Source organism: Crocuta crocuta, unplaced genomic scaffold (genome assembly GCF_008692635.1).
Source record: "Crocuta crocuta isolate KB4526 unplaced genomic scaffold, BGI_CrCroc_1.0 scaffold127, whole genome shotgun sequence".
NCBI classification, from domain to species: domain Eukaryota; kingdom Metazoa; phylum Chordata; class Mammalia; order Carnivora; family Hyaenidae; genus Crocuta; species Crocuta crocuta.
Window position 1 is genome coordinate 8,627,255 of NW_027532008.1, and position 16,348 is coordinate 8,643,602.

General features: G+C 48.1%; 1 protein-coding gene across 7 annotated transcripts in view; it reads left to right on the forward strand.

Annotated features, from left to right (window-relative positions):
- The first annotated feature begins 206 nt into the window (after nucleotides 1-206).
- TMCO4 (transmembrane and coiled-coil domains 4) overlaps nucleotides 207-16,348 on the forward strand; it is an 82,599-nt gene continuing 66,457 nt past the window's right edge. Inside the window, exons 1-4 of one of the 7 annotated variants that reach the window (XR_013337968.1) lie at nucleotides 207-671; nucleotides 1,130-1,226; nucleotides 5,716-5,872; nucleotides 11,257-11,422. Coding sequence is in view for 5 of the 7 variants with exons in the window: in XM_077775569.1 (XP_077631695.1) it covers nucleotides 11,265-11,422 (158 nt within the window). In the remaining 2 variants the exon portion in view is untranslated. Of the gene's footprint in view, nucleotides 672-956; nucleotides 1,227-5,715; nucleotides 5,873-11,256; nucleotides 11,423-16,348 lie in introns of those variants that run through there. The other 6 variants (XR_013337969.1, XM_077775569.1, XM_077775564.1 and 3 more) reach the window with 6 other exon arrangements.

Below are 16,348 nucleotides of genomic sequence, written 5' to 3' on the forward strand. Positions count from 1 at the left end.
TTTCTCAGGGCCTCTCGGTCCCTCTTGTAGATTGGAGATAACAGCACCTACCTTGTAGGGCTGCTTGGGAGGAAGTGAAATGATGTGTGGAAAAGAGTGGCACATGGCTAGCATGTGCTAAGAATCTACTGTTATAATTCTTTTTTTTTAATGTTTTATTTATTTATTTACTGCTATACTTTGAAGGTGGAGCACGGAAGGTTCCTCACTGTATCTCCTTTTGCCCATCAGACCAAAAGAAGTCCCTGGGGCCCTGTGGGGCGGTTTGAAAACCAGTGGATCAAGTGGATCGTTACAAGCTTTGCCTCCCCTTCCTCGGCAGCTCCTTCCTCAGCACATGCGCCTCACATGATGTGTTTGTTATTCCCAAGTAGAAACCACCATTCATTCAACAAATGTTTGTCAGTGCCTACCATGCTTATGTAAGGGCAGGAAGAGATAGACCATGAGCAGTAAGCGTAAACCAGAAAATGAGCTAGGATGTCAGTGATTTTGTGCTGTGGACCGAGCAGGGGAGCCAGGTGACAGGGATTGGGATGGAAGACGGTCAGGACGGTCTCCCTGAACTGTGAAATTTGAACAGAGACAGGAGGGAGGTGAGAGTTGGCCATGTATTTGCCTGCAGGAACAGCATTCCAGGCAGAGGGAACAGACAGTGCGAAGGCCTTGAGGTGAGAGCATGCCTGGTGGGCTCCAGGAACAGCAAGGAGAATGGCGGAGCTTGAACAGAACTAGTGAAAGGAGAGGGGGCGGATGGTGGAGAGGCCAGGGGCCAGGTTGCGTATGGACCAGGCATGACTGATAGAACAACTGAGTGTGGAAAGGAGGTCAGTGGAGGTTTGGAGCAGAGAAGGGACGCGTCTGACTTCAGGGCGAGATGGAACTCACCGGCCACTGCATGGTGGGCAGCTAGGGAGGAGGGCTGACGGAGCAGGGAATGGGTGGGAAGACCACGCCGGGAGCCACCTGACATGATCTCGGCTGGTATCAGAAAGCTAGTGGAAGAGAATGGAGCAACCATAATGCTGCCACCCTACTCCACCACCTACCCATCCTCCAGGCCACTGGAGTGAGATGGGATAGGAAGTTCCCCTCTGTGCCAACATCCCTTCTTTCTTCTGGTCTGTAGTGGAATTGTCTGAAACCCTCTGGGTTCTTCTGTTGCCACGGAGACCTCCTGAGATGCTACATTTACCACTGGCTTCCCATTTAAGTTCCAGACAGAGGTATCGAATGAATGGATTTCTCTCCTAAAATGCTGGAGGGGGATGGGGATGGGGAATGAACTGGAACTGCCTTAAGTCCTCCCTTCTAGGATCATCTCAAGAGTGGGGGGAGGGGGGGAGGGGTGTGTGTGGGCATGAACTCTGAACTACCATCTTCAGAGTCTCCGGCCTCAGAACGGTGCTGTGGCTCTATTTGCTGTGAAGGATTTCTTTGGCCAAATGCTTTTCTGTCTCCTTGGCTTCAACACCGTTCATCCCCAGCCCTCCTGTGATACTGTAGTTATCCCGCTAGTGATGCTTATTTTAATGTACTGCAGCCTCATTTATAAAAACTCAACTGTAGGGGCATCTGGGTGGCTCAGTCGGTTAAGCGTCCGTCTTCAGCTTAGGTCATGATCTCACGGTTTGTGGGTTTGAGCCCCATGTCGGGCTCTGCGCTGACAGCTTAGAGTCTGGAGCCTGCTTCCGATTCTGTGGCTCTCTCTCTCTCTGCCCCTGCCCTGCTCGTTCTCAGTCTCTCAAAAATAAATAAATGTTAAAAAAGATTAAAACAAAATAAAAACTCAACTGTAACCAGTTAACCAGAAAAAAAGAGAAAAGAGGGAGAAAGAGAACACCTTTCCCCACCCACTCCGTACACATACATTCACATCGAATTTGACCTTGGCCTCCACTGGCTGCTCCAAGGGGGTAAAAAAGTCCATAAAGGGCTGGCATGTGAGAAAACCAAAAATTCATTCTTGCATGTGATCTTCTAAAGAAAGGCCCAGGTCATGGAGTTTTAAGGGTGATTTAAAGGCTATTCAAGGATAATATTGATCATACTGGTTTTCTCGTCAGTGCTGACTTTGGAATTTTTTATCTCCCCAAAAGAAAATCCTGCTGTGTTGTTTATGGTGTTAGTTAACAATTATGGGTCATGTGCCTCCTGTGGGTGCAGGCAGAGCGAGGACAGGTGTGGAATGGCTCTCTACCCTCACTACCGACAAAAATAGCTCAACCAGCATTTTCTTTGGTGGTTGGAAACGCAGCTGGCTAGATAAAACTCATCATCACAGAGTATCATGACGTCCTGCTCTGGCACTGCCTGTCCATCCAGGGACTGGGCTTTGCAAGCTAGCCATGGTGAGTCATCATCCCGTTTGTTCTCACTGTGTATGTTTTTTCCTTGCCAGTTGGTCTCTTCTGGGTCAAGTGCAGGCCTTTTTCGGAGTTCCATGGTGTCTTCACAGTACCTAGAAGCTACTCTGGTCATCAGTGACCTCTGAGGCCCCAGGTGCTGCTCAACCAGCTATCTGCCCACTAGGTGGCGCCAGGGCGTGTCACCACTGGCTCGGACCAGCAAGGTCTTTTTCTCGCTGCAGGAATCCAGCACTCCCTCTTGAAGTCAGTTTAGCTTCTCAGACATACTTGAGAATCTCAGCTCAACTTGGACCGAATCCTGATCCCAAATCAGACCAAGGTGTAAGGTCCCCTGAAGACCAGTGTACAAGGTCAAGGGTACATCTCCCGGCCCCACAGCTGCCACCACATTCCCTCAGCTGGAATAGTTTGGGGGCCCAGCCCATCCACGTGGACAGGCCGTAGAGTTGGAACCAGGAATTTCTCCGTCACACCATCCTGGGTAGATAGGAGTCGCCTCAGTCCGTCACTCTGACCCCCGTCCATTTTGTTCATGACAAGACCTGTTTATTGGTCAATGGACTTAATGTGACCTCAGCCCCATGGGCTTGGCGGGCCACGTGAAGCCAGGGCTTTCTGAGATAAAGCACTCCTCTTCTGGGGATCAAGAGCAACATTGTTTTTAATTAAAAATGTTTTGGGGAGCCTGGGTGCCTCAGTCAATTAAACCTCTGACCTCGGCTCAGATCATGATCTCACCACTTGTGAGTTTGAGCCCCGCACTGGACTCTGTCCTGACAGCTCAGCACCTGGAGCCTGCTTCAGATTCTGCATGTCTCTCTCTGCCTCTCCTCCCCTCTCTCCTTGGCACTCAAAAAGAAAAAAGAAAAAAGAAGAAAGAGAAGAAGAAGAAGAAGAAAGAAAGAAACGTTTAAAAAAAATTTGGTTTTGGGGCGCCTGGGTGGCTTAGTCGGTTAAGCGTCCAGCTTTCGCTTAGGTCATGATCTCGCAGTTTGTGGGTTCGAGCCCCACGTTGGGCTCTGTGCTGACTGCCAACTCAGAGCCTGGAGCCTGTTTCAGAGTCTGTATCTCCCTCTCTCTCTGACCCTCCCCTGCTCACACTGTCTCTCTCTCTCTCTCTCCTAGAAATAAAAAAATAAATAAATAAAAATATTTTTTAAAAAAATTTGTTTTTGGGGCGCCTGAGTGGCTCTGTCAGTTAAGCATCCGACTCTTGATTTCGGCTCAGGTCATGATCTCAGAGTCATGAGATCAAGCCCCATGTCAGGCTCAGTGCAAAGTCTGCTTGGAATTCTCTCTCCCTCTCTCTATGTCCCTCTCCAACTTGTACGCACTCTCTCTCTCAAAATAAATAAACTTAAAAAATAAAATAAAATGCTTTTCTTTATGAAAACATCAATATGCTCAGGACAGACAATGTTAAAAACTCAGAAAATTAGAAAGAACAAAACCCAATGACTTCTAGCCCCACAGCCCTGCCACCAAGAGATAGTGATCATTAACATTTGGATATATTTCCTTGTGATCTTTTTTTCTTAAATTCTTTTCATGTTTATTTATTTTGGGGAAAGAGAGAGAGACCACACAAGCAGGAGAAGGCAGAGAGAGAGGGAAAGAGAGAATCCTAAGCAGGCTCCGTACTGTCAGCACAGAGCCTGACATGGGGCTCAGTCTCATGAATGAGGCTCAAGTTCATGACCTCAGCAGAAAATAAGAGCTGGGCGCTTAACTGACTGAGCCACCCAGGCGCCCTTCCTTGTGATCTTTTTGTTCTCTGAAACTTTTTTAAAAAACATACCTGGAGGGGCACCTGGGTGGCTCAGTCAGTTAAGCGTCAGACTTCAGCTCAGGTCATGATCTCACAGCTCACGGATTCGAGCCCTGCGTCGGAATCTGTGCTGACAGCTCAGAGCCTGGAGCCTGCTTTGGATTCTGTGTCTCCCTCTCTCTCTCTGCCCCTCCTCTGCTCACGCTGTCTCTCTCTCTCCCTCTCAAAAATAAAGAAACATGAAAAAAAAATTTTTAAACCATACCTGGAAGCATTTTGTCTATCCAGTAGTACACTGTTAACCACTGTCAGGAAACTAAAATCTGTCATTTGTAGCATCTGCCAATGTCTGTAGTAGAAATACTCCCCCTGTGGCCTGTCTCGGGCTGACAGTGTCGTGTTGAGTCAACTCTCCCCAGCCAGTACGAATGAGCCCATGTCAGCAACCCATGTCATAATTTAAAATCGTGTCCTTTTTTTCTGATCATAAAATCGACACATTGCTGAAAACTCACAAAATGTAGACAATAAGGAAAAACATATTTATGACAGAAAAGTCTCTGGTATCTCACCTTTCATAGAGAATTTGGGAGATGGTTCCTCCAGCCATTTTGCTTTTTCTGCAGGTTTTAACATGGTTGGACTCGTACCTTGAATCTCATAGTTTGTAGGCATGGTGCAGGCACTTTGTCATGCCCCAGAGGAAGGGGACATCCAAGAGAAGGACATTATCCCTGATAATCCCTTAAAGAGGATTAAAGATGGGGCACCTGGGTGGCTCAGTCGGTTAAGCGTCCAACTCTTGATTTCAGCTCAGGTCATGATCTCACCTCAGGTCATGATCTCACAGTTCGCGATTTCAAGCCCCGCATCCGGCTCTGACAGTGCAGGGCCTGTTTGGGATTCTCTCTTCCCTCTCTCTGCCCCTACCCCGCTCACTCTCTCTCTCTCAAAATAAATAAATAAACTTTAAAAAAATTTTAAGGATTAAAGAAGCAGAAAATCATACTCTGGTTCTTTTGCACAGAAAATAACCACTAGGAGGAAGCGCAGGTAATTTGAGGTTGTGGGGAAACCTGGGTAATTCTAAATGCTTGCTTGGCCCCCTGTCCGATTTCCCCTCCGCTGATGCCCCATCAACGTGTAAGAACAGGAGCACCTTTGGGGAGAGAATTAGCAGGAAAATCTAGCTCTTGCCTAAGCCTAAAAGCGAGGTCATTCATTCGTTCCTGTCACAGACATTTTCTGAGCACTCACTCGGTGGCAGGTAAGCGCGAGATACAAGGAAGGAGATCTGGTGCCTGCCGGCTACTGCCTGGCTCACCAGGCTCACCGTGGAGCTGGGCGCTGTAACCACATCGCAGGTTGGGTGAAGTCAGAACAGGGATATATTCAGTGAGACAACAAATGCATGAGCCCATGCAGAATGCCAAGGCCGTGCTCAGTGGTGGCCATTTTCCTGCAGAGAAAAGCATCGCAGGTAGGGGACCTGCTGGACAAAGGCCCAGAGGACGGAAAATATTCCGCAGGAAAGTACGCAGCAGTTGCTAACAGCTCCCTTTCTCTCTCCTCTTCCAGATCCCACACCCTATGGACCCACAGGCTGGTTTTTCTGGTTTGCTCCCCCCAGGGCAATTTGCATATTTCTCCAAGACCTTCCAGAAGCTGAGCAGCCTGTTTCCAGACTTAGAGAGGGGAGGCCAGGGGCGGCCGGCAACTTTTTCCTGAAATCTGGGTAAGCGTCATTTAAGGTTTCTTTTTCTTCAAACCCTCACCATTATTTACAATTGGCTTATTGTAAATATGAGTTTACATATTGTCTGCCTCCTTTCCTGGAACGTACCGCCATGACAGAGGGCTGCTGTCTGTCTGTCTGTCTTAGTCTCTGCTGTTCCCACAGCATGCAGGATGACACCTTCCACCTAATAGGTGCCAGTTTGTGTTTATTAAATTCATTGCTTCTTGATCTTTTGGTTAAGATCAAGTGTATTTATTAAATGAACTAGTTATGGGCACCTGGGTGACTCAATCAGTTAAGCATCTGACTCTTGATTTCAGCTCAGGTCTTGATCTCATGGGTCATGGGTTCGAGCTCCGTATCAAGCTCTGCGCTGACGGTGGGGAGCCTGCTTGGGATTCCCTCTCTCTCTCTCTCTCTCTTTCTCTGTCTCTCTCTCTCTCAAAAATAAATAAATATACTTAAAAGAATGAACTCGTTAGTTTGAGGTGAGGTGACCATTTGCTTTTAATTTACTTAGAACTTAAGGAAAGGTCTTTAACAAGCTATCGAGACATCCCGCTGCTTTTTAGAAAGCTCTTTATCTTAAAATAATTATGGTCTCACAGGCAAAATATTAGTACCAAGACATCCCACATACCCTAACTCAGCTCCCCCTGCGGCCACTGCCTTCACAATGAAGTCTGACTCCTGACTGGCAGAACTTGGCATGGTGCGGGCCCCGCCGGCTCACTTCTTCCCCTCTCCACCCCCCCATGTCCACCCGCTGTCCAAGCTCTGGCTACACTGAGCATCTTTTTGGTTCTTCAAGAGCATCTTCTCTCTTGTACCTCTGGGTCTTGACACAGGTCTTGTACCTCTTCCCCTGTGCCCAGAACATGCTCTTGCCATCACCTCACCCCTGTCTGACCGCCACCTTCTCTCGGAAGCTGGTTCTGGGTCACAGGCCCCTGTTTGTGTCCCTCCGCCCGTGTGGGCCCCGTTTCGTGTTTACCCTGCTGCTTTGTCATCGTCTGTTTACTTGTCTGTCTCTACCACCGCACAGTGTCTTCTATGGGTTACCCTTTCGCCTCCACCCACCGGCCGTCGCCCTTGCTTCCTGCAGGCCTCGGCTGGAGCGGTCCCTTTCAGCCGCACACCATCGTCACCCCCTCCTGCCACATCACTTCACATCCCCCTCACCCTGACGCGTCTTCCCCGGTGATCCCTTCACGGATCCGACAGTCAGATCTGAGTGTGAATCTTAGCTCCGCCACTTACTAGCCACGTGATCTTGGGCGAGTTACTTAGATTGTTATTATGTATTGCCGGATTATTGCCCGTGTCCCACCAGAAGGCAAGCAGGGAATGTGTCAGTTTGTCACCTGATCTGGCCCAAGGCCCAGACCAGGGCGTCACACATCATTTTCCCTTCTTCATTCACCCCGCACATATTTATTGAATGTCTGCAGTATTCCACAGCCTATTCAGAGAGCTAGAGACATAGCAGTAAAAAAACAAAACAAAACAAAACAACAACCAGGGACCTCCCTCAAGAAGCTTATATTCTATTTGTATACACAGGTAAATAAAAAATTTAATATACATTATTTAAGATGGGAATAAGTATTATAAAACCCGAACAGGGGAGAAGGGCAGGAGTACTTTAGCCTGGGAGGTCAGGGAGGGCCTCTCAGGGGAGGTGACATTCAGGCCGAGGCAGAATGATGTGAAGGTCAGAGGAAGAGTGTCCCAGGAAGGGGAACAGCAGGTGTAAAGGCCTGGAGGGGGGACCAGCTTGCATATTTGAAAGCACATCCACGGCCAGCCAGTGCGACTGTAGCGTGGTGAGCAGGCCAGGTTTGGGGCATGAGAGGGAGTTCAAGTGTGGACAGGGACCATCATAAAGGGATTAGTGTTCATCCTGGTGTGAGGGGACGCCTCTCGAGGCTTTTAAGCAGACAAGTGACATGATTGGTACATAAGACAAAAAGGCCACTCCAGCTGCTGTGTAGAGAATGGATCACAGGACATCAAGAGTGTATCTTGTTGAATGAATGAGTCAATCTGACCTGATCTGAGCGTTTTGTGCCCTGAGCTCATCCCCTCTCCCCTGTGGATTGAGACAGGCCAACTCATGCTTCTCTGATTAGAAGGCTATTTGTTCTTGAACTGAGAACTATCGTGGGCTCTCCAAGTACCAGCCCCATAAAATACCATCTTGGGCTCTTCTGGGTGAGAGGCACAGTTACCGCAGTCTCCAAATGGAGTGGATTAAATGTAGAACTCACTAGGCCTGCCGACATCGTGGCTGGGTGCTGCCCCTGCTCCTGCGTTCGTGACTTCTTGTCCCCTTTGTCCACCACCACGATCTGAGCTGATCCTGTGAACCAGGGAAGTCTGCCTCGAACCTCAAACTTGGGTTTCTGGAGCAACCATTGGAGGCCAGTCTCGCTGGGTGACACTGGCCAAGGTCTTAACCTCTCTGGGCTGCAATTCCTCCATCTGAAACAAAGGAAGGAGGATCCCTGTGCATATGTAGCAGAAAGAACCCAGGGTTTGGAGCCAGAAGTCTGGTTTGACTTTTGTTACTTACTTACTGTGTACTTTTGGGAAAAGCCCTTGGCCTCTCTGAGCCTGTTTCTCAGCCGCAGGATGGAATCCTAATGGCTCATGTCCTACTTAACCTTACAGGATAATTGTGAGATTTAAATGCATTGTAAAGTGCTTTGCAAACTGTTACATTCTGTACACATGTTGACTTGTGGCTTTTAACTACTTCGGGGTTACTTTGAAAAACTAATGAAATATTAGTTGTGCATAGACTTTTAAATAATTCCTCTGTAGAAGTAATATTTTGAGGATAAAAATTTTTAAGTTTACTGATTTATTTCGAGAGCGAGAGAGCACACAAATGAGGAATGGGCGGAGAAAGAAGGAGAGAGAGAGAGAGCAGAGCCCAATGTGGGGCTCGAACTCAAACCGCAAGATCATGACCTGAGCCGAAGTCAGACACTTAACTGACTAAGCCACTCAGGCGCCCCTGAGGATAAAGATTTTTACTGCTCAGCTGGATAAGAATGCATTCATGGTCAGGGCTGAGTATGGGTATAAGACTTGATATCTCTTGGCAGTTATGATGCATATTTATTTTTTTTTTATTTTTTTTTTAATTTATTTCTTGAGAGACCAAGAGAAACAGAGCATGAGTGGGGGAGGGGCAGAGAGAGAGGGAGACACAGACTCGAAAGCAGGCTCCAGGCTCCGAGTGTCAGCACAGAGCCCGATGCGGGGCTCGAACTCATGGACCACGAGATCATGACCTGAGCCGCAGTTGGACACTTAAATGACTGAGCCACCCAGGCGCCCCTATGATGCATATTTAAACAGAGGTGGCAGCCAAGAGCTCTGGCTTTGGGCTCCAGTCTGCCATTTACCTACTGGGCAACCCGGACTCAATTACTTCTCCTCTGAGCCTGCTCCCTGTTTGCAGACTGGACATTATTGTGATGCCTGAGCTCATAGAGCTAGCTGAGATGGAACATGTTAACTCTGTAGCCCCAGGGCCTGGCCCTGAGCAACAGGCACATAATGTTAGCTCTCACCATTATCTATACACCTCTGCCATGTGCCAGGCACTGTGCTGAGCATTTCGGTGATTTGTTTGTTGATTTTTTGAATGCACTTATTTTTTTTTAACAGACATTTATGTGACGTGAGGCCTGTGGCAGACTTTGTGCTAAGTGCTTTACCAATACCCACATGGCTATGTCATTTACTACTAACAGAATCTCCTCCAGGCAGATAATGTTATAGGCCCCTTGGCAGGTGAAGAAATGTGAGTGCAGAGAGGTTGAGTTGCCCAAGGCTCTGTATCTATCAGATGGAGGTACTTGGATTCATGCCCAGGTTTGTCTGGTTCTGAGCCTGCATTCATTTTCACAGTGCCCTGTGGTCAAGGCGGGTTCCCTTGCTGCTATCCACTCCCAGGACCCCTCCTGCCCCTTGAATGCCTGGCTTGACTTGGTCTGTTCCCTCCCTGCCTTCTCTGCTTCCCCTTCTGCCCCTGGAAAGGAAAGAAAGAATAAAAGGAGGGGAAAAAGGAGACCTCCTCCCCTCCCTTCCTTCCTTTCTTCCTTTCATTAAAGTATAACATACACAGAGTACACAAATCTTAAGCATATACAGCTTAATAAGTTTTAAAACATATTTATACACATGTAATCATCGCTGGGTGAAACAACATTTCCATCACCCAGAAGCCTCACTGTGCCCCTTCTGAGCCAATACTCACAGCTTTCCATGGACCACCTCTCTTCTGTCTTCTTTTACCTTAGATTAGAAAGCTGTGGAATGAACTCAATTCCACAGATAAGTGTATCTGCTTATCACTGTGTCTGTGAGGCTCACTCACATTGTTGTGGCTAGCCAGACTTCATTCTGTTTCATTGTTCTGTAACATTCCACGCTACAGATATGGCAAAGTTATCCATTCCACTGTGGACAAACATGTGGCTTGCTTCCAGTTTGCAACTATTATGAAGGAAGCTCCTATGAGCATTCATGTGCATGCCCTGTGAGGGACATAAGCCCTCATTTCTCAGGAGTAGAATTGCTGGGGTAAAGAATTGCATGTAAGACATACGTTTAGCTTTAGTGCTAAAGTCAAACCAATTTCCAGAAGGTTGTACCATGAATACTCTCATCAGCAGTATATGGGGTTCTATGTGTGGCCCTTATCCTCATCAACACTTAGTATTATCATGCTTTTAATTTTAGCCATTCTGATGAGTAAGTAGCAGTGTCTTGGGGTTTTAATTTATATTTCTCTGATGACTAATGGTGTGGAACACCTCTTCATGTGCTTATTGGGCCATGGGGTATCTTTTTTTAATAAAATATCTTTATTTTATTTTAGAGACAGAGACAGAGAGCAAGTAGGGGAGGGGCAGAGAGAGAGCGAGACACAGAATCTGAAGCAGGCTGCAGGCTCTGAGTTGTCAGCACAGAGCCTAATGTGGGGCTCAAACCCACAGACTGTGAGATCATGACCTGAGCTGAAGTCGGACACTTAACTGACTGAACCACCCAGGCGCCCCTGGGTATCTTTTTATGAAGTACCTGTTCAAGTCTTTTGCCCGTTTTTAAATTTGCCTCATTTCTTTTTCACCATGACTTATAGGAGTTGTTTATACACTAAAGATAGAAATCCTTTGTTGATACGCATATTGAAAATACCTTGCCCCAGTCCATGGTGTGTGTTTTCACTCTCTTGAAGATGATGCAGGCTCATCTATCAATATTTTCTTTCATGATTGGTAGTTACTGTGTCCATTTAAGTAACTTTGACCTAACCCCTCACCCCCGTTTGCATTTTTCACTGAGATTTTTCTTCCCTGCAGAGCTGGAAATGGACAGATCAAGCCAGGGGCCTTCGGCAGCTGAGCCAGCCATGGAGGGGGAGCCACATCTGCCCGTGGGCCGGGAGCTGGCCGAGGCCAACCGCTTTGCCTATGCTGCCCTTTGTGGCATCTCCCTGTCCCAGCTGTTTCCAGAACCTGAGCAAAGGTGAGTACCCTTGTCCTTACAGAAGAAACATCATGCTTCCTCCGGGAGGTCATTACTGACAGCCAAGCCACCTGTTGGGTATTCCTGGTAAAGAGGTGAAAGTCATTGCCCTTGTCTTCAAGGAGCTCACAGACCGGGATATTAGCTATCCCTCCTTCAGTACTCACTCATTTATACCTTCACCAAGCATTTTCTGGGTACCTGCTGTGGGCCAGGCATGATCTGGAGCATATGGAAGGTATACACGGTTAAATGGACAAGGCAGACACTGTCCCTGCCCATAAACAGGACACAGCCTAATGGGGAAAAGATACTTACTTACTCATGCATGCAACATGTGTTTATTGAGCACCTACTCTGTGCTGAGTGTTGTGCTAGGCCCTGTGGAGAAAACAAGCAAAGCCTGGCTCCTGCCCTCTAGGGGCTTATAGTCTGGGGGGAGGACACCCAAATAACTGACTACCATTATACTAGTCAGATGGGGTAAGTGCCTGGATGAGTTTAAACCAGGTGTGATAGGAACAAAAGATTGACAGGTTTAACGACAGCATTAGTGTCTGTGGTTGCTGGTATCCAGCACCCATGGGTTTCAGTCATATATTTGGAGTCAGAAAAGCAGAGCTTTGGCCTTCCAAGCCTTTGAGGGTTCTTGGGGGAGAGAGTTTAGAGGCAGGATGAGTGGTTGTGGGGAGGCAGACGGAGTGGTCCAGGGAAAGCAGGGCTATGACCAGGAGGTGGGGGGGCGGTGCACACAGGTAAGACAGACTTTCCTTGGAGAGAATGGAGTTGACTCAGGGTCAGGTTGGATGCTATGAATGGAGCAGGGGGAGGAGCTGTCTATGGCCCCAAAGCTCCAGGTGGTGGGCGGGGCTAGAAGGACAGACATTTCATCACCAAGACAGGAAGCAACTGATGCAGGCAGGAAATGACAGGAAAGTTTTTGCATCTGCAATATTTTCAAGACTTCCTCCCAAAAGGCCACCCATGAGTAAACTTCCCCATGCTTTAGGTCTTAGCTGGGTTTTTATTTGTTTTGTTTTTTATCTTCATCTGCCCCACTGGACTGAACACTTGAGCATAGTCATCTCCTTGGGGGTCACCTCCAAGAAGCCTTCTGGGATCCTCCCCACGCCCCAGACCAGGGTGTGTTCAGCGACCCAGCCCTACAAACACCATGCTGCCCTGTAGCTCTTCCCATGCCCACCCCTCCCTTCCCATAACCACCACCCCTCCCTTCCCATACCCACCCCTCCCTTCCCATACCCACCATCCCTCCAATATGGGCTCCTGGAGGGCAGGGGCTGCCTTGTCCACCTGTGAGTCCCCAGAGCCTCCCGTACAGCATGGTGTAGCTGAGAGTACATAGTAGGGAGACCTTTGTGTACTTTGTTCACATAAGCAGATGTTCATGGGGTGCCCAGGCGGCTGAGTCAGTTAAGCATCCGACTTTGGCTCACATCATGATCTCTCAGTTTGTGAGTTCAAGCCCTGTGTCGGGCTCTGTGCTGACAGCTCAGAACCTGGAGCCTGCTTCAGATTCTGTGTCTCCCTCTCTCTCTGCCCCTCCCCTGCTCATGCTCCATCGCTCTCTCTCTCTCGCTCTCTCTCTCAAAAATAAACATTAAAAAAAAAAAGTTAAGGGCACCTAGGTGGTTCAGTCAACTGAACGTCTGACTTTGGCCCAAGTCATAATCTCATGGTTTGTGGGTTCAAGCCCCACAGCAAGCTCTGTGCTGACAGCTCAGAGCCTGGAGCCTGCTTCACATTCTGTCTCCTCTCTTTCTGCCCCTCCCCTGCTCACACTCTTATCTCTCTCTCAAAAATGAATAAACATTAAAAAAATTTTTTAATGAAACAAAATTTTTTACATTTTTAAAAAAATTTCTTAGGGGCGCCTGGGTGGCTCAGTCAGTTAAGCATCTGGCTTCAGCTCAGGTCATGATCTCACAGTTCGTGAGTTCAAGGTCCACGTCGGGCTCTGTGCTGACAGCTCAGAGTGTGGAACCTGTTTCAGATTCTGTGTCTCCTTCTCTCTTCTGCCCCTTCCCTGCTCACACTCTGTCTCACTCTGTCTCTCAAAAATAAATGTAAAAAAAAATTTTTTTTAATTTCTTTTCTAAAATTCTTTTGAAAAATTCTTAAAAAAAATTTTTTTTTAAACCCCACAAATGTTCCTGAGCCTGCACTGTGTGCCAGGCCCATGCTGAGCACCACCTAGGATGGCACATGGAGATGTGAGTTATCATCCTGGGTGACCAGCCCCCCAACACACATACACCGAGGAAACACACACACACCCAGGTACCACTCTAAGCACACGTGCCTATGCCTGGGCAGGAGCACTCACCCTGGGGTATTTCCTTCCTGAAAGTTTACAATTCAGAATGCCAGTTTGTTCCATGCAATTGATCTCTGTTTTCTTTGGCCCAAAACACATTTTAAAAATGACTTCAATCATTTTACAACCCAGACACACTGTTGGTTTCAGTAATCTTTTCATTATAAATGTATTTATTTATTTTGAGAGAGAGAGAGAGAGAGAGCTTGTGCGCAGAAGCAGGTGAGGGGCAGAGAGAAGGAGAGACAGAATGTCCAGCAGGCTCTGAGCCATCAGCACAGAGCCCCACTCAGGGCTTGAGCTCATGAACCATGAGACCATGACCTGACCCGAGATCAAAAGTCAGATGCTCCACTGACTGAGCCGCGCGAGGCACCGCAGTTTCAGTAATCTTCAGCAAACGCTCTGGATTTTTTTGACTCACGGGACATAAAAGCAAGCCTTTTGAATGTATTTATTATCTGAGCTATAAACATCACAGATGATATTCCCTAAAATTAACTCCGTGTATTAAGCGTGGAGAAATTAATGGGGTGAAGCAGGGGGCCACAAATGTTTTCTGTAAAGGACCAGGTTTACGGGCTTGCGGGCCACGTAGCTTCCATGGTAGGCACTTAGTTTTGCTGCCGTAGCCTGAAATGAGCCAGAAACAATATGTAAAGAAGAAGTGCAGCTCATGTTCCAATTAAAGTTCATTGACAAGAGCAGGCTGCCGGCCAGCCGTGGCCCACGTGGGTAGTTTGCCGGCCCCCGGTGAGAAACGCTGGGTTCCTCTTGAGCCTTTGTCCCTTCCCAGAAGTGAGACCCTTGATAAGGCATTGAACCTCTGCAGCCCAGGTGCTCCATTGGCGGGGGCGGGGGAGGGGGGTGCAAGGGGATGTTGGATGCATCTGCCCAGCCAGTGCCTGGCACTTGGCGAGTGCCCGGGAATGTGATCCCTGGAGGGGGGCCATCTCTGCAGTGCTGAAGCATAGCCTCTTGTGTTGTGGAGATGGGGGTTTGAACCCCAGAGCTGTCACATCACCTCTCTGGGTCTAGGTTTCCTGATCTCTGGACCAGAGTAAAAATAACACGTCCGTCCCTGGTGAGTGTACGGTGAGGGGCAGAGGAGTCAGTGTGTATAAGGCACTTACCTAGCGCAGGGACCGACAGATGGCTGCTCTGTGACTGTCATTTGTAATCATGGTTGCTGCTGATTTTCACCCATTTCAATACATGGACGACCACATTAGAAGCGATTGCCAAAACCCGGCCGATCTAAACGCTGTTTGTTATTTAATCGACTGCTGTGCTGTCATTTGATGTCCATATTTATTCATTTGTCCCTTTAAAGAAACATATATACAGTGCTTTATATGGGCCAGATATTGTTCTAAGTACAAAGACAAATGTTAACTTACTTAATCGTCTCAGCCACCCTATGAAATGGGTTTCATCATTATCGCCACCATTTTATAGATCAAGAAACTGAGGCACAGAGAGGTTGAGTAACTAACTTGTCCAGGATTACACAGCTAGTGGCAGAGCTGGGATTTGAACCAGAGTCTGTGCTTGCTATCCCTCCACTCTTATTAGGAGATGCTTGTCTACATCCAAGACTTTCTTCTCGGACACAGGGCCAGGCCCTGCTTAGTTTACCCCAAAGGAGTGTTCAATTCACCAAGTCGTTTCCTGCCTTCATACACTCCCATGTCACTACCCCCAGGGTTATCCCAGTAGATAGCAGTGGGTAAATTAAATAACTACCAGTGGTCAGTAGCTAGCATTTATTGAAGGGTTGTCCGGTTCCAGGCCCTATTATGATGTCCCTTAATCTTTCTATCCAATCTATAAGGCACATCCACATTTTATAGTGGAGTAAAATGAAGCTTAGAGAAGTGAACCTAGCTGCTGAGGAGCTAGGACTCCCCCGGGCATGGGACTTCAGAGCCTGACTCTGAAACACATTCTCCTACGTCCCTTGGCCACAGTATAACCAAAGTGGTGAGGCCAGCTGACAATCTCCTCCATGCCAGGCCCTGCTCCCGATGCTTCATATGCATCATCTCACTAAATCCTCAAACAGCTCAATGAAGTTGATCTCGGGGCGCCTGGGTGGCTCAGTCAGTTAAGCATCAAATTTCAGCCCAGGTCGTGATCTCACAGTCCTTGAGTTCAAGCCCCGCGTTGGGCTCTGTGCTGACAGCTCAGAGCCTGGAGCCTGCTTCCTATTCTGTGTCTCCCTCTGTCTCTCTGCCCCTCAAAAAATAAATAAACATTAAAAAAAAATTTAAGTTGGTCTCTTAAACCCATTTGCAGATAGGGAGACTGAGGTAAGAGGAGCTCAATTTACTTGGTAGGGTGCTGCATTGCTCAGATGTCCCTTCAGGAATGGCCTCCCCCCCACCGCTAAGAGGGGGCTGCCCGCACAGCCAGAGCTACCTCGGCTGAAGAGAGCCATCTTGCCCACGCTTCTGCCCCCTTCCTGGGCTGCCCTCTTCTGGTGATTGCCTGATGAGGCGGGCGTGGAAAGGCCCCACTGGGGGCAGCCCTGAAGGGTCCCCCATCTCCCTGCAGGGTTCGCTAGGCCCTGTTGTGGTGACATTGCA